Here is an 18815-nt window from a genome sequence, read left to right as displayed (position 1 = left end):
GTTCCGGTTCTAAAGTACAAAAATAGCAAATCCGTACCACATTGGGTGAGGCGGGTTGTAGGAGAGTATATTCAGTTTGTAGATGGAAAGAGAGATTAAAATATATACGAAGAAAACTATATACAGTGCCTTGCGAAAGTATTCGCCCCTTTACTTTCAGTGCAGCAAACTCTCTCCAGAAGTTCAGTGAGGATCTCTGAATTATCCAATGTTGATCTAAATGGCTAATGATGATAAATACAATCCACCTGTGTGTAATCAAGTCTCCGTATAAATGCACCTGCACTGTGATAGTCTCAGAGGTCCGTTAAAAGCACAGAGAGCATCATGAAGAACAAGGAACACACCAGGCAGGTCTGAGATACTGTTGTGAAGAAGTTTAAAGCCAGATTTGGATACAAAAAGATTTCCCAAGCTTTAAACATCCCAAGGAGCACTGTGCAAGCGATAATATTGAAATGGAAGGAGTATCAGACCACTGCAAATCTACCAAGACCTGGCCATCCCTCTAAACTTTCAGCTCATACAAGGAGAAGACTGATCAGAGATGCAGCAAAGAGGCCCATGATCACTCTGGATGAACTGCAGAGATTTACAGCTGAGGTGGGAGACTCTGTCCATAGGACAACAATCAGTCATATATTGCACAAATCTGGCCTTTATGGAAGAGTGGCAAGAAGAAAGCCATTTCTTAAAGATATCCATAAAAAGTGTTGTTTAAAGTTTGCCACAAGCCACCTGGGAGACACACCAAACATGTGGATGAAGGTGCTCTGGTCGGATGAAACCAAAATTGAACTTTTTGGCAACAATGCAAAACGTTATGTTTGGCGTAAAAGCAACACAGCTCATCACCCTGAACACACCATCTCTACTGTCAAACATGGTGGTGGCAGCATCATGGTTTGGGCCTGCTTTTCTTCAGCATTGATGGGAAGATGGATGGAGCCAAATACAGGACCATTCTGGAAGAAAACCTGATAGAGTCTGCAAAAGACCTGAGACTGAGATGGAGATTTGTCTTCCAACAAGACAATGATCCAAAACATAAAGCAAAATCTACAATGGAATGGTTCAAAAATAAACATATCCAGGTGTTAGAATGGCCAAGTCAAAGTCCAGACCTGAATCCAATCGAGAATCTGTGGAAAGAACTGAAAACTGCTGTTCACAAATGCTCTCCATCCAACCTCACTGAGCTCGAGCTGTTTTGCAAGGAGGAATGGGAAAAAATTTCAGTCTCTCGATGTGCAAAACTGATAGAGACATACCCCAAGCGACTTACAGCTGTAATCGCAGCAAAAGGTGGCGCTACAAAGTATTAACTTAAGGGGGCTGAATAATTTTGCACGCCCAATTTTTCAGTTTTTGATTTGTTAAAAAAGTTTGAAATATCCAATAAATGTCGTTCCACTTCATGATTGTGTCCCACTTGTTGTTGATTCTTCACAAAAAAATACAGTTTTATATCTTTATGTTTGAAGCCTGAAATGTGGCAAAAGGTCGCAAAGTTCAAGGGGGCCGAATACTTTTGCAAGGCACTGTATACACGGGACAAGACAAAATACACGTCCGACTGCTACACCATCTTGGATCTTCTTCGAAAGGGTTATCTTTGGTCATAAAGGGTTATGAATCAGCTCTCTCTGTTCACATGTCAAGCAGTAACAGCATCCCCAGCACAGCAGCTACAGTACTTTGCCCATGTTAACATATGGATAGACAAGATAGATTAATTCATTTAGACTAGGTCCCAAAGCCCTTCACATAGTCTGGGAAGAGTGACTCTTGACGCAAAAACTGATGTGCTTTCCCTTACTTTCTAAAATACAGTGGGAAAGCAGACTTGATAATATAAAGTAAGGGAAAGCAGACTATTATAAGATAGTGGGGCTACCAATCTATGCCCTAGTTTAGAGACACAAACACAAATTGAAATCTTTAAGCAAGTAGGCAGAGGGATGAAGGATGAGCAATGATTTTGTCCCAGTGTTTGTTTTGACATTGATCATTCAAAGATACTAGAAGGCATTTGAGAGTGAGAGGAGATAGACTATACCGTCAGCATGTATCCTGTCACCAGCGCTAGAGTAATATATCTAAATCATGAGCCAATAAGTGATGGGTGGGCATCTGGCAAAGGTTTCTGGTATTGCAACAACTGGAAAGTGGCAAATGGCCAAGGTGAAGTCAAGACAAAAACTGGCCAATACAATTTCACGTGTGCCCAGACGATGACCCCTGTTGTGGCAGACACACAGCCCACTAAGACCTTTGTAACAAGCATTAAGTCTGTATAGTGGACTACAGCACTGTAGGATTAACAGACTCCTAATCAGTTCACAATTTTATCCACTTCATGTCTGGCCAGTTCAAGAACAGGAAGGATTACACTGTGCAGTAGGAATCAAGGCCAAAAGGCCATTTTCAATCATAAGCAATTCTGGTGCTTTTGTTTCTCAGGCGCCATACTGCTCTGCATTAGATTTAATGCCAAGCACAGTGTGAGCTGTGTAATAATATAGCATAAACCTATATATTGTGTGTCTGGGCAAGAGGATGATTTATTCTATCAGTGGAGGAAGGGGAGGACTTTATCTTTTTAGATAAAACTAAACTTAATATAGTCACATCACCAAATAACTGATTAAAACACACTTTTTGACAATATATTGAATTACACTGTACAAAAATAGAAATGCAACATGTAAAGTGTTGATCCCATGTTTCATGATCTGAAATAAGATCCCAGAAATGTTACATAAGCGCAAAAGGCGTATTTCTCCAATTTTGGGCACAAATGTATTTACATCCCTGTTAGTGAGCATTTCACCTTTGCCTCAAAAATCCATCCACCTGACAGGTGTGGCATATCGAGAACGCTGTATTGGGGACAATAAAAGGCCACTACAATTGACATTGTGTCGTGACAGAACTGCACAAGTTGTGGGAGCATGCAATTGGCATGCTGACTGCAGGAATGGGTGTTGCCAGAGAATGGAATGCTCATTTTTGAGAATTTGACAGTACGTCCAACCGCCTCCCGACTGCAGACCATGTGTAACGCCAACCCTGTTCCTCCACATCCGGCTTCTTCACCTGCGGGATTGTCTGAGACTAGCCACCCAGAAAGCTGATGAAAATGTGGGTTTGCAAAACCAAATAATTTCTGCACAAACTGTCAGAAACCGTCTCAGGGAAGCTCATCTGCGTGGTCGTTGTCCTGACCTGTCTGCAGTTTGGTGTCGTAACAGACTTCAAATGGGCAAAAGCTCACCTTCGATTGCCACTGGCATGCTGGACAAGAGTGTTCCTTCACAGGTGAAATCCCGGTTTCAACTGTACCGCTCTGGGTTGATGTGTACAACACTGTGTTCCAGTTCCCGCCAATAACCAGTAACTTCGCACAGCCATTGAAGAGGAGTTGGACCCACATTCTACAGGCCACAATCAACAGCTTAGTCAACTATGCGAAGGAGATGTGTCTCGCTGCATGAGGCAAATGGTGGTCACACCAGACAATGACTGGTTTTCTGATCCCCAACCTTGTTCTTAAGGTACAGTTGAAGTCGGAAGTTTACATACACTTAGGTTGGAGTCATTAAAACTGATTTTTCAACCACTCCACTCTTGTTAATTAACAAACTATAGTTTTGACAAATCGATTGCGACTTCGTGCATGACAAGTAATTTTTCCAACAATTGTTTACAGATGATAATCTCACTGTATCAATTCCAGTGGGTCAGAAGTTCACATACACTAAGTTGTCTGTGCCTTTAAACAGCTTGGAAAATCACAGAGAATTATGTCATGGCCTTAGAAGCTTCTGATTGACGCAAATGATGTCAATTAGCCTATTGGAGGTGTATCTGTGGATATATTTCAAGTCCTACCTTCAAACAAATCGGAGGGCATGCTGTCCGGTCCTCTGGCAGTCTCTATGGGGGTGCCACAGGGTTCAATTCTCGGGCCGACTCTTTTCTCTGTATATATCAATGATGTTGCTCTTGCTGCGGGCGATTCCCTGATCCACCTCTACGCAGACGACACCATTCTATATACTTTCGGCCCGTTATTGGACACTGTGCTATCTAACCTCCAAACGAGCTTCAATGCCATACAACACTCCTTCCGTGGCCTCCAACTGCTCTTAAACGCTAGTAAAACCAAATGCATGCTTTTCAACCGATCGCTGCCTGCACCCGCTTGCCCGACTAGCATCACCACACTGGATGGTTCCGACCTTGAATATGTGGACACCTATAAGTACCTAGGTGTCTGGCTAGACTGCAAACTCTCCTTCCAGACCCATATCAAACATCTCCAATCGAAAATCAAATCAAGAGTCGGCTTTCTATTCCGTAACAAAGCCTCCTTCACTCACGCTGCCAAGCTTACCCTAGTAAAACTGACTATCCTACCGATCCTCGACTTCGGCGATGTCATCTACAAAATTGCTTCCAACACTCTTCTCAGCAAACTGGATGCAGTTTATCACAGTGCCATCCGTTTTGTCACTAAAGCACCTTATACTACCCACCACTGCGACTTGTATGCTCTAGTCGGCTGGCCCTCGCTACATATTCGTCGCAAGACCCACTGGCTCCAGGTCGTCTACAAGGCCATGCTAGGTAAAGCTCCGCCTTATCTCAGTTCACTGGTCACGATGGCAACACCCATCCGTAGCACGCGCTCCAGCAGGTGTATCTCACTGATCATCCCTAAAGCCAACACCTCATTCGGCCGCCTTTCGTTCCAGTACTCTGCTGCCTGTGAGTGGAACGAATTGCAAAAATCCCTGAAGTTGGAGACTTTTATCTCCCTCACCAACTTCAAACATCAGCTATCTGAGCAGCTAACCGATCGCTGCAGCTGTACATAATCTATTGGTAAATGGCCCACCCATTTTCACCTACCTCATCCCCACAGTTTTTATTTTATTTATTTACTTTTCTGCTCTTTTGCACACCAATATCTCTACCTGTACATGATCATTTATCAATCCAGTGTTAATCTGCAATATTGTAATTATTCGCCTACCTCCTCATGCCTTTTGCACACATTGTATATAGACTCCCCTTTTTTTCTACTGTGTTATTGACTTGTTAATTGTTTACTCCATGTGTAACTCTGTGTTGTCTGTTCACACTGCTATGCTTTATCTTGGCCAGGTCGCAGTTGTAAATGAGAACTTGTTCTCAACTAGCCTACCTGGTTAAATAAAGGTGAAATAAAAAAATAAACTCAGTGCCTCCTTGCTTGAAATCATGAGAAAATCAAAAGTCATCAGCCAAGACCTCAGAAAACAAATTGTAGACCTCCACAAGTCTGTTTCATCCTTGGGAGCAATTTCCAAATGCCTGAAGGTACAAACAATAGTACTATACAAACAATATTACGCAAGTATAAACACCATGGGACCACACAGCCGTCATACCGCTCAGGAAGGAGACGTGTTCTGTCTCCTAGAGATGAATGTACTTTGGTGAGAAAAGTGCAAGTCAATCCCAGAACAACAGCAAAGAACCTTGTGGAGATGCTGGAGGAAAAAGGCCCGAAAGTATCTATGTCCACAGTAAAACTAGTCCTATAAATCAAAAACCTGAAAGGACGCACAGCAAGGAAGAAGCCACTGCTCCAAAACCTCCATAAAAAAAAGCCAGACTACGGTGTGCAACTGCACATGGGGACAAAGATCGTATTTTTGGGAGAAATGTCCTCTGGTCTGATGAAACAAAAGATAGAACTGTTTGGTCATAATGACCATCGTTATGTTTGGAGGAAAAAGGGGGAGGCTTGCAAGCTGAAGAACACCATCCCAACCGTGAAGCACGGGGGTGGCAGCATCATGTTGTGGGAGTACTTTGCTGCAGAAGGGACTGGTGCAGTTCACAGAATAGATGGCATCATGAGGGAGGAAAATTACATAGATAAATTGAAGACATCAGTCAGGAAGTTAAAGCTTGGTTGCAAATGGGTCTTCCAAATGGACAATGACCCAAAGCATACTTCTAAAGTTCTGGCAAAATGGCTTGTGGGCAGAACTGAAAAAGTGTGTTCGAGCAAGGAGGCGAGCAAAGGAAGCTTGTGGAAGGCTACCCGAAACATTTGATCCAAGTTAAACAATGTAAAGGTAATGCTACCAAATACTACTTGAGTGTATGTAAACTTCTGACCCACTGGGAATGTGAATAAAGAAATAAAAAGACTATTACTCTACATTTCACATTCTTAAAATAAAATGGTGATCCTAACTGACATAAGACAGTGAATTTTTACTATGATTAAATGTCAGGAATTGTGAAAAAATGCATTGTAAACTTTCGACTTCAACTGTATCGGTGACCAGATGCATATCTGTATTCCCATGTGAAATCCATAGATTAGGGCGTACTTAATTTAAAGACTAACTTCCTTATATGAACCGTAACTCAGTAAAATATTAAATTGTTACATTGCTTTTATATTTTTGTTCGGTATAATTCAAATTAATCTTTTTACATAATATTCCAAAGGCCTGTTTCTCAAAAAATCATGTTTTTTGTTTTTATGAATGTTTATGACTGCTTGTTCTCATGTGTTTTTGGTCTTGTCTCCTTCAATCCTGTGCAATGTTCACCTTCCCAATTACACCAGAGAATGACGATGCACATGTCTCTGCCCTAACAATGGGGGGAGTCGTCCCAAAGGAGGGAATGCAGGTGACAAGCTTAGATTTTTTTTTAAAGCCCACAGAATCACACTTGGCTTATTTTGTACAGATTTTAGCGAGGGTGAAACGTCTTGCTTCACCTCTTACTCTATGGTTTATACTCACACACCAAGCCCCTGCCACTCAAACAAAGTTTTGAGGTCATATCTTCCTTTCTGACAAGTAGGTTCAACAAAATTGGTCATTTTGACACTGAAACACATTATTTTACTGTAATAGAAAAGTTAACCTTTCTAACGATACTCATTTTGTGTCTCAACTACTGAAATTGTACTCAGCAGACATTACTAAAACGAGAGTATCAACAAACCGTGATTAAATTAATGCTCAGTTTGTTGTGCACAGCATTTTAGCCAGACTGGACAGCTAGTATAACAGTCTTTCATAAAACATGCAATAAGCATAAAACAATTATATAAGGAATTGGAAACTGGTTCTCATGCTGAGAAATAAACATCTGAACACAGTGGATTGGCTAGCATGCTGTTCAGCTAGCTCTTCTGTCCATAACAATTCAACTGTTCTGTCTTGTTAGCTAGCAAACAGATCCAAGTTGGCTAAACTTGAAATAAAGATTAGCTGGCTACTCACTAGCACATGGGCTTGTGCTTGAGAGATTGTTAAATGAGACCGGTGTTAATTTTTTTATAGCTTAATGCTTGCTACAACAAGTTAGTCATTATTAGGGAATGTCTATTATGCATGGTTCTGGTTATATATTTATTTTAAATGGCATTTTCATAGACAGACTTTAAAGCCGGAGAGCGAGCTCCATTCCTTCTCATTTCTAAAGACAAAGGAATTGTCCGGTTGAAACATTATTGAAGATTTATGATAAAAACATCCTAAAGATTAATTATATACATCGTTTAACATTTTTAAACAAACTGTAATGGAACTGTTTTGACTTTGAACTAAGTGCCCGCGCCTTGTGAATTTGCATTTGTGAACTTGACGAGAAAACAAAAAGGAGGTATTTGGACATAAATGATGGACTTCATCGAACAAAAACAAACATTTATTGTGGAACTGGGACCAACTTTCTATAGGATTGAGGTCAGGTCTGTGTGATGGCAACTCCAATACCTTGACTTTCTTGTCCTGAAGTCATTTTGCCACAACTTTCTTCCATTTGGAAGACCCATTTGCGACCACGCTTTAATTTCCTGACTGAGGTCTTGAGATTTTGCTTCAATATATCCGCATAATTTCCCTACCTCGTGATGCCATCTATTCTGTGATCTGCACCATTCCCTCCTGAAGAAAAGCACCAACACAGCATGATGCTGCGACCCCCGTGCTTCACGGTTGGGGATGTGTTTTTCGGCTTGCAAGCCTCCCCCTTTTTCCTCCAAACATATCGATGGTCATTATGGCCAAACAGTTCTATTTTCTCTACATTTCTCTAAAAAGTACGATCTTTGTCCCCATGTGGTGCAGTTGCAAACCGTAGTCCGGCTTTGTTATGGCCGTTTTGGAGCCGTGGCTTCTTCCTTGCCGAGCGGCCTTTCAGGTTGTGTCGATATAGGACTTGTTTTACTGTGGATATAGATACTTTATTACCTGTTTCCTCCAGCATCTTCACAAAGTCCTTTGCTGTTGTTCTGGGATTGATTTGCACTTTTCGCACCGATGTACGTTCATATCTAGGAGATAACGCGTCTCCTTCCTGAGCGGAATGACGGCACGGTATTTATACTTGTATCATGACGTTGGCCTGTGGGTAAGGTTTATGAGCCCCCATAAATACCTTTCTCCCTTTCCTCTCTTGACTCTACTGAAGGACTCTTGAAAAGCCTTTGTTAAACATAGAGAGTCGGGGAACATAAAAAGTTGGGGGGGGGGGGGGGAAGGAACCATATTTCGGTAATCCAATTAGTTGAAAATATACGTTGGTACTTAAAACCTCTTAGAACTTCCCCTCCCGGCTACGGGGGAGATGTCATAAGCAACCGCTGAATAGCATAGCGCAACAGTCAAAAAAATATAAAAATCCTTGGCGCTGTACAAAGGGTAGACACCAGTGGTGGTTGTATTTGTTTTATGGCTCGCCTTATTTCTATTACATCGTATTGAATGACTGTCATTCATATTCCATTCACCCAGCTCAATGTAACATCAACAGGTTTAGGCTACTGATACTCAAATTTGCCATAAACCCATCATGAGGTTGCTACAACCTAGCCTTCGGTACTGGTACCCCCTGTATATATAGTTAGGTTATATAGTTAGGTTGTAGCAACCTCATGATGGGTTTAGGGCAAATTTGAGTATCGGTAGCCTAAAACCTACTGATGTTACATTGAGCTGGGTGAATGGAATATGAATGACAGTCATTCAATACGATGTAATAGAAATAAGGCGAGCCATAAAACAACTAAAATCGACACTAAGTGTCTACCCTTTGGACAACGCCAAGGATTTTATGCACAATATGTAAAGCGTGTAGTGTTTAGTAATCTGTTGATCACTACATTCTGCAGTGAAGAACAATTGAATCTACAGTGTGGGGCCTTGACTCATGTCTGAAGTTGTTTCCTTAAAGAAATACAGTGGGGCAAAAAAGTATTTAGTCAGCCACCAATTGTGCAAGTTCTCCCACTTAAAAAGAGAGATGAGAGAGGCCTGTCATTTTCATCATAGGTACACTTCAACTATGACAGAGAAAATGAGAAAAAATGGCAAAGGCATTATGGTGGAAAATAAGTATTTGGTCATTAACAAAAGTTTTCCACCATAATTTGCAAATAAATTCATTAAAAATCCTACAGTGTGATTTTCTGGATTTTTTTTTTGACTAAACATTTTTTTGCCCCATTGTATGTCATGAGACATAAGGAACTGAAACATGCCTTTGCCATGAGATGAGGGCGATTCATTCCGACAAAAACGTATGACCATCAAAGAAATGTCCCGATCCGTCTATATTCCGACAGATATAGGGCGAGAGAGCAATGCAACTTGAGGAAACATGCAGTGCGAGGAAAGACGTTTTCCCTCCAAGCGGCATGAGAACACAGAGAAACGGGCTACGTCTTTGTACTGCACAGAGTATGGCGGCAGATCAAAGTGTACAATCTATGGAAGCAGATCACAGGAACATGTTTTGCAATGTGATAGAAGGGAGCGAGTAGCCTAGCAACACTTCAAAGCTGCTACTGTGTGGAGGGGCATTACCCATAGCGTAGTCAGAGCATAGCATTAGAACACAAGATAAAATATGTACAGAGAGGGACCACTGGATGGTCAGCTTTTAGTCCATTGTATGAAGGTTATGTTGAATATTCCTGTTTGATTTGTACTTTCCCTTCTCCAAAACATTACTGTATCTGAAAGATATCTATGAAAACACAGAGAGCAGGTGTATTAGTAAGAGATAGGCCTATGTATTATTTAGATTTAGCCTACTGTGGAGGTTGCCTAGATATTTCATAATTCACCACATTGGATTTTCCCGCCTTAAAATGAGACCAATGGATTGTGATCTTACCTTTTATGAACAGAGTAGAAACAACTAACTTCCAACAGATTGTAATGCAGAGATGGAAATATACAGAAACCTGTTATCAGAGAGGTACATACACTAGTGAGCAAGGTAGTGACGATTTCAGCAGACCGTCCAGTGTGGTTAAATTGTGCGCCAAAGTGCAACGGCTTGTGACCATTTGTTTTTGTACAGTCTCTGTAGCGGATTTGAATCTCATTGGCCTTCTCATTATTAGGTTTGCTTACTAACAGACAAACACTAGCACTGTGGTACACAAGGTCCTGGTATTCCAATGAGGTGCTCCAGTGGCCTGGAATTCAAATGCAGGCACACAATTCAAACCAGGCAATCTGAGGAATTCAACTGTATTTTTTTCCCTGTCCTCCATTGCTACAGTCTGCTACAGGAAACGAAGGACTGCCCACAAGGTCACAGATTTCACAAATTTAAACAGCAATCATTGACTAACTACAACTCTGGTACACTACATCAATATTTCTAATGTACTGTGGCTCAATGCAACCGGTCAATAATAATGAATTGTTCCATCCACCCCATTATCTCAAATGTAAGAATGAGCTGAAATACAGCCAATACTGGATAAGAAAACAAAACCCCAAAACCAGCTAATCAAGGGCTTTGCCTAAATAGTGTGCGAGTGTAGGCATTGTTCATTTTGTGCTTTTCTTCCCTTTTTCCCTTGAAATACGTAGCTTCTGTATTAATAATGTGATGAATACGTAACTGTAATTGCCATGTGTGTAAACAGTTAAGCCAGAGCTCGGCCTCCACTTTCAATACAAGAATAACATGTGACATCACTTAAGTTCCACAGGGTTAGCGGCGTGAAGAGAGGCCAAAGAAAGTTGCTTTTGTGCTTATGGACTGGGAGTTTGAAGCATTTCGCCTATTTTTAGCACATTTTATGTGGGCAAACTAGAAGGTTCCTGCTTGCAAAAGCATAAGACAAAGTTCTTCGCAATCCATTTTATTTCTCAATCAAGCCTGGCTCGCATGCTTCTGTTCTGACTGGGTGACCAAAATAGGACAGATGTCACAGACCAGAAACGACAAAACAAGCAGGATGAAAGCAGTCACATCAAAAATGTCTTGGCATCCGAGTCGGTCTTACCATCAGCCCTTCAGTCCTGCTGGCTCGGTTCAAAAAACATCCTGACTAGAGAGAGAAACAAGCTATGTCTGTCTCCTGTCTTCACCTTCTCCTCAATGCCTTTTCACTTAGATATTGCTAGCCCGTTTGACTACTATGCTAATCCCATGCTAAGTTCAGCACACAAGGACACTGTCTGAGCTCTGTGGTAGGCCTGACATTTGAGCTGTGTGATTCACTGGCAGCTAGAGGTCTTGATGACTGCGTGTGACTGTTCATGGCCTTTGCCTTTTTGCACCTGCCTAAAGAATTACAAGGAGCTGACAAGTCTGACCCATTGTCCCTTCTTGGATGGCTGCTGCGTCTTAGACACTAGCACCGGCTGTACAGCCGATTAGAGACTCATTTTCAGCCAGGTAATTTTTTCCACTTAAATTAACCGGGCTACTTTTCTATAGAGCTCGCCAGCTTGTAGTCCTAAAAAACAGAGATGAGTTACCTCTGTTTTCTCCATAGGAATGGCTGAATGAATCAAAATGGGGGAAAAATAGAATTATGGGATAAAGTCTGAGGTTAACACAGACTTAGGAGATCTTATATATATGTTTTGTTCTATGAGACAATCAGTCAACATGACATCAGTAGGCTACCACCAAACCCAAACTTGGACTAAAAGAAGCCTAATGTTACTCCTTAGCCCAAGAACCTTACATGTTCTGTTTATAGGGTGAATTGGCTCTGGAAGCTAAAACCGCAAAATAATCCATCAAAACGTCAAACGATTCTCAATTGCATTTCGTGAACAAACACTCGTATTTGACTCCCCCCCCCTTACTAGCCCCGAATTTACTGACAGCTAGTTTGAGAACGTTTATTACTTACTATGACTGATATGTGGTTGTCCCACCTCGATATCTTAAGATGCAACAACTGTAAGTTGCTCTGGAAAAGAGCATCTGCTAAATGACTAAAATGTAAATGCAAAATTGCAGTACACTTCTAGAAACAGAAATCCCTCTACTTTCATATCACACCAAAATAATGTAATAAATGCTGAAACACACACTGTGCACTGTTTTAACAGTTGCAGCAGACAGTACTTTTCACTGACAACACGATTGTGGCATCTGTCTTCTGTTTACACATATTTTAGGAGAAGCAAAAAGTGAATTGCCACAGGTAGTCCACCCGGCCCTCTGTTTTCCATAAACAAGCGCTGTAACATGGAAATATGGCTGTGTGGGAAGCCTAATAAGGTGTGTATCCATTTTACTTTTTTATTATTCCTCTCCACCAGTCAGAACCAGGTGTTAACGATTCCACATCTTTGAAACCTAGGCTAATACCAAGAGGGAATGCCATCTCCAATAAGACTAATGCTGTCAGTTGCGTAAGGGGGACACTACCAGATGAATATTTAAATGTGACAAGTTAAAATTCCGAAACAAAAGTGCAAAGATGTGCCTCGTTAAAAATGTGAAAAAGTTCTGGACATCTTTCAAGGAGAACTTGTGGGGACTGTGGTCAGTCCACATTTTTCAAATACTTGTTCCCTCATATCAGCGTCAATGTCTATTTTTTATTTCTAGCCAGCTTGCCAAAATTTGGATCTGCACGTGCATAGTGGGATAACAGAGTTCACAGTTAATGCTATAGAATTACTAGATAATGAGGCTTCCATTGTGAAGTCAAGCAAACAGCACAGTGCTTAGGAAATAACAAGCATATCTATGACAGATTCACAAATCAAATTTTATCGGTCACATACACATATTTAGCAGATGTTATTGCGTGTGTAGCGAAATACTTGTGTTCCTATCTAACAATACACACAAATCTAACCGTAAAAGAATGGAATAAGAAATGTATACAGTACCAGTCAAAAGTTTAAGAACACCCACGCATTAAAGTTTTTATTCATTTTTACTATTTTCTAAATTGTAGAATAGTGAAGACATCAGAACTATGAAATAACACATATGGAATCATGTAGTAGCCAAAATAAGTGTTAAACAAATCAAAATATATTTTATATTGGAGATTCTACAAAGTAGCCATCCTTTGCCTTGACAGCTTTGCACACTCTTGGCATTCTCTCAACCAGCTTCACCTGGAATGCATTCCCAAGTCTTGAAGGAGTTCCCACATATGCTGAGCACTTGTTGGCAGCTTTTCCTTCACTCCACGGTCCAACTCATCCCAAACCATCTCAATTGGGTTGAGGTTGGGTGATTGTGGAGGTCATCTGATGCAGCCCTCCATCACTATCCTTCTTGATAAAATAGCCGTTACACAACCTGGAGATGTTTGGTCATTGTCCTGTTTAAAAACAAATGATAGTCCCATGCTGTGGTAACCACGCTGGTTAAGTGTGCCTTGATTTCTAAATAACTAACAGTGCCACCAGCAAAGCACACCTCCTCAATGCTTCACGGTGAGAACTACACATGCAGAGATCATCCCTTCACCTACTCTACGTTTCACAAAAACAGCGGTTGGAATCAAAAATCTCAAATTTGGACAGATTTCCAATGGTCCTAATGTCCATTGCTATCGTGTTTATTGGCTCAAGCAAGTCTCTTCTTATTGGTGTCCTTTAGTAGTGGTTTCTATGCAGCAATTCGACAATGAAGGTCTGATTCACAGTCTCGTCTGAACAGTTGATGTTGAGATGTGTCTGTTACTTGAACTCTGAAGCATTTATTTGGCATGCAATGTCCGAGGCTGGTAACTCGAATGAACTTATCCTCTGCAGCAGAGGCAACTCTGGGTCTTCCTTACCTTTGGCGATCCAATTTCATCGTAGAGCTTGATGGTTTTTGCAACTGCACTTGTAGAAACTTTCAAAGTCCATGAAATGTTGCTGATTGACTGACCTTCATGTCCTAAAGTAATGATGGACTGTCATTTCTCTTTGCTTATTTGAGCTGTTCTTGCCATAATATGGACTTGGTCTTTAACCAAATAGGGTTATCTTCTTTATTCCACCCCTACCTTGTCAGAACACAACTGATTGTTAAGGGGGGAGGAGATCCACAAATTAACTAAAGGCACACCTGTTATTTTAAATGCATTCCAAGTGACTATCTCATGAAGCTGGTTGAGAGAATGCCTAGAGTGTGAAAATATAAAATATTTTTTGATTTGTTTAACACTTTTTGGCTTACAACATGATTCCATATTTCATAGTTGATGTCTTCACTATTATTCTACAATTTAAATCAATCTTTAAAAAATAAAACAAAAACCCTTGAATGAGTAGGTGTGTCAACTTGACTGGTACTGTATATATAGTGCATTCGGAAAGTCTTCAGACCCCTCGACTTTTCCCAAATGTTGTTACATTACAGCCTTATTCTGAAATGTATTAAATATTCCCCCCCCCCCTCAATATACACACACAATACCCAATAATGACAAAGCAAAAACAGTTTTTCAAATTTGTCTAGTTGGATGGGGAGCATCGCTGCACAGCTATTTCCAGGTCTCTCCAGAGATGTTTGATCGGCCTCAAGTCCGGGCTCTGGCTGGGCCACTCAAGGACATTCAGAGACTTGTCCCAAAAAGACATTCCTGCATTGTCTTGGCTGTGCTTAGGGTCGTGTCCTGTTGGAAGGTGAACCTTCAACCCAGTCTGAGGTGCTCAGCCCTCTGGAGTAGATTTACATCAAGGATCTCTGTACTTTGCTCCGTTCATTTTGTCCAGCAGCTCTTGGAAGAGTCTTAGTGGTTCCAAACTTCTTCCATTTAAGAATGATGGAGGCCACTGTTCTCCGGGACCTTCAATGCTGCAGGCATTTTTTTGGTACCCTTCCCCAGATCTGTAACTCGACCCAATACTATCTCGGAGCTCTACGGACAATTTCTTCAACCTCATGGCTTGGCTTTACTTTGCTTTGACATGCACTGACAACTGTGGGACCTTATATAAACATGTGTGTGCCTTTCCAAATTATGTGCAATCCATTGAATTTACCACAGGTGGACTAAAATCAAGTTGTAGAAACATCAAGGATGATCAATGGAAACAGGATGCACCCAATTTCAAGTCTCATAGCAAAAAGTTTGAATACTTATTTAAAGGAGAAAGAGGGATACCTCGTCAGCTGTACAACAATGCAGTAAACTGAAATGTGTCTTCCGCGAGGGAACTAACTGTTGGTTAACTGCCTTGCTCAGGAGCAGGACAGATTTTTACCTTGTCAGCTCAGGGATTCTATAAATAAGGTATACATTTTTTTTTTTTAATAAATTTGTAAACATTTCAAAAAACCTGTTTTGCGCTTTGTAATTATGGGTTATTGTGTGTAGACTGAGTATTGCATTTTATTTAATCAATTTCAGAATAAGGATGTAATGTAACAAAACGTTGGAAAAGTCAAGGGGTCTGAATACTTTCCGAACTTACTGTATGTAATGGGATGTAGACATTATGAACAGTATGTGGACAGAATATGGTGTCTTGGTTGACGGATAATGTAAACAGAGACATTGACACACCAATAAGTGTAGTGTGACATGGTTATAAAATTGTTTTGTTTTTTAACTCTACAAGGCCCATTGTTTCCTGAAGAGCTATGGAGATGGGCGACAGGCATGATGCCATATTAATTTATTATTTTGTTGTACTAATTTAGTACATGCACAGATGACTAGAATGGTATGCTCCACTATGAAACATAATGAAATGTGTAGACCTACTAGCACACGGTGAACGAGACAGCAATGACAACACGTGACAGACGTAATTGTTTCCTCAATGTCAGATACATCAGCATGTGGCAGTGTCACTATCGCCTCGCCCACTATTTTAAGTGGTCTATCGATTTTCTGGGCCATCGTTGTGCGTATCTCTTGCTGTGAACAAACCGCAGGGCGCCAGGGCCAATTGCCTGATGGTTGAAATGTACTGGAAATAATTACCCTTGCAATAAACAATAGCATGTGAAACTTTAACCGATATAGTCCACTGAATTTGATTATTGCCAACTGTCCCATGCAGCCAATTCAAGCGGCTACGGAGTCATGATTATTTAAGTCACTTCTAGGAGAGGCCTAAAGTGTACAGCGGAAACGGTGTCTATTAATCAAAGCATTTCCATTCAAGCTCAACATGCCTAATGACACACATTTAAGGTTTGTTTGGAATTGGTTCAGGCCAATAGCATTAGTGTAGGTTTATGTTTTGTATGCTGTTTAAATACAAATTGAGCAAATTCGTAGCCTATTTCACTGTCTGGGAAACAATATAGGCGGTTTACATTGTCGTTTGGAAAATACAGGAAACGTAAACTCTGATGCGCTCTGAAGTCTGAATATGTTCATGACATAAGTGGCTGGGTTACTATCAAATCCTGTTATGTAAAGTAGCTGGAGATTATCTCCCAATGATAGAGCTTTACCGGGATGTAGTCAGGATACTAACACTGTAGCCGCATGGCAACAGTAACGCAGAAACAAAGAATGTAACAATTTAGCGAAGGGGTGGTAGCGGGAAATTATAGAACACTGACAGTTTCACAAATTACAACATTTTCAGATTAGCATCACTGAAGGCTAATAAAATAATTATACTGACCTGTTGCGTTCTTTCCGCCGGATTCATCATCACAGCTTGACGAAAACTGTTATCCACATAAGACGCCATTGTTTTGAAGACGCGTTAAAAACAAATGTTGTTGACAATTTATTGTTCGCGGTCTGGGTATGCACAGACCAAGCCACGATCTTTGTTCCCACTTTGTTATCCACTAAGAAAACTCTAGTGTGCTAAAAATGGATAATTAGTCCCCCCGGCCAGGCCACAATGTGAGCCCCGGGGTTTATTATGTCCCCAAACCGATACCAGAAGGCTGCCACCGGTCCAAACAAACTTGCTATCAAGGCGCGGATCGAAGAATCCAGATTCCAACACAGTAGATCTGTTGCTGCACAATTTGTATTATGGTAAAACGGTTCCTTTATCTAAACCGACACTAAAAGCCAATCCATTGATCTTCAGCATTTTTGCGTTTGCCACAATTTCATGTATCCGCCTTCAAAGAAAAAAGTGGAAATCTATCCTGACAGTAACCGGTTGTCCATTTTTTTTTTAAATAATAAAACTATACATGTAGAAAGGCAACCTTTAAAAAAACATTATGATAGGTTTAAAAGTGACGATGAGGCCACAGCTTTCTGCTGTATGCCGCCATGGTGACTGACACAAGGGAAAGCTCATGGGCGAGTCCATTTACAAAAATAGAGCCGGGGGACAATGCATTGTGGCATACAAAGCTATCCTTTGTCGCCATCCAATGACAGAACCTGGAATAAAACTACTAAATACTTATGCACATTTGGGAACAATGAATTGTTATGGACCTTAACGTTGTGAAAATATCAGATTTCTTTTCCTATTTATTGACAACATGAAACTCTATTTGACTGGAATTTCATTCTGCTTTGATATATGGAGGAAAATACCAAGTGTAGAAGTAGGAAATGGGGAAAAAGTTATATTCAATTCCATTGAATTATATTATATTTCCTTATTTTAACCACGTGTTATATTTGTATGCTTCAGTGCTGTTCAAGCTCTTCTATTAAGAAAAATCTGTGGCCAATGGTACATTTACATTTTGTAAAATTGGAGAAGTTCAAAACAACTGGGGGATCTCAGTTTTCCAACTTCAGTGTGTTTAATGTCACGTTCATGTGCTAGTCGGAACTAGGAAAGTCGGAATTGTATGAATTGCTAAGTGGTTGAACACAACAGGTGTATAACTACAATACTACAGGAGGCTGCTGAGGTTTGGGAGGGTCATAATAATGTCCGGGACGGAGCTAATGGTACGGCATCCAACACCTGGAAACCATGTGTATGATGTATTTGATACCATTGCACTCATTCCGCACTAGCCATTACCACAAGTCTGTCCTCCTCAATACAGGTGCCACCAACCTCCTGTGAACTACAACCAGTTAGCAAGTCGTACATTTCTGTGTTTCCTATATCTTAATAGCAAACTTACTAGCACTAGCACACACAAAAAAGAAGACAGGTAAAAATACTTTTGAACCATCATCTGACTCGGAATGCCAAGTTTTGACTTAAAGATCACTGATGTTATGATTTCGTTTTTTTTTACAAGTTCCCAGTTGTACAGGGTCTTATTTCACAGATTCCGAAGTCTGATAAAGACCCTTCTCTCATTGACAATTGGAGACCAATTACTTTATTAAATATTGATCACAAATTGATTGCTCTGGTTTATGTCAAAATATAATTTTTAAATAAAATAAAAAAGGAATAGATAACATTATACATTAGACTCAAACAAGATTTAGGAAAGGCTGTCATTTAAACTCTGAAATTGGTTTAGTCTTGGACCTTTTAGATTATTCAGATGAAATGTACTCAAATGCTGTTGTTTTTTGGGGGGGACTTCTGTAAAGCCTTTGACACAATTGAACATTAATTTCTCTATCGGTCTCTTGAACTTTTTGGTTTTGGTGAAAATGT

The 18815-nt window shown here is 40.5% G+C and overlaps 1 protein-coding gene across 8 annotated transcripts in view; it reads right to left on the bottom strand.

Moving 5' to 3' along the window:
* The window catches only part of LOC135526508 (rap guanine nucleotide exchange factor 2-like), a 168765-nt gene extending 151258 nt beyond the window's left edge, over positions 1-17507 (bottom strand). For all 8 annotated transcript variants that reach the window (XM_064954942.1, XM_064954936.1, XM_064954937.1 and 5 more), the window contains exon 1: positions 16890-17507. In XM_064954942.1, the coding sequence (XP_064811014.1) occupies positions 16890-16958 (69 nt within the window). In that variant the 5' untranslated portion in view covers positions 16959-17507. The remainder of the gene's footprint in view (positions 1-16889) is intronic.
* Between the last annotated feature and the right edge of the window lie 1308 nt (positions 17508-18815).

Source organism: Oncorhynchus masou, chromosome 32, assembly GCF_036934945.1.
Source record: "Oncorhynchus masou masou isolate Uvic2021 chromosome 32, UVic_Omas_1.1, whole genome shotgun sequence".
Taxonomy (NCBI): Eukaryota; Metazoa; Chordata; class Actinopteri; order Salmoniformes; family Salmonidae; genus Oncorhynchus; species Oncorhynchus masou.
This window is presented reverse-complemented; position numbering and strand designations above follow the sequence as displayed.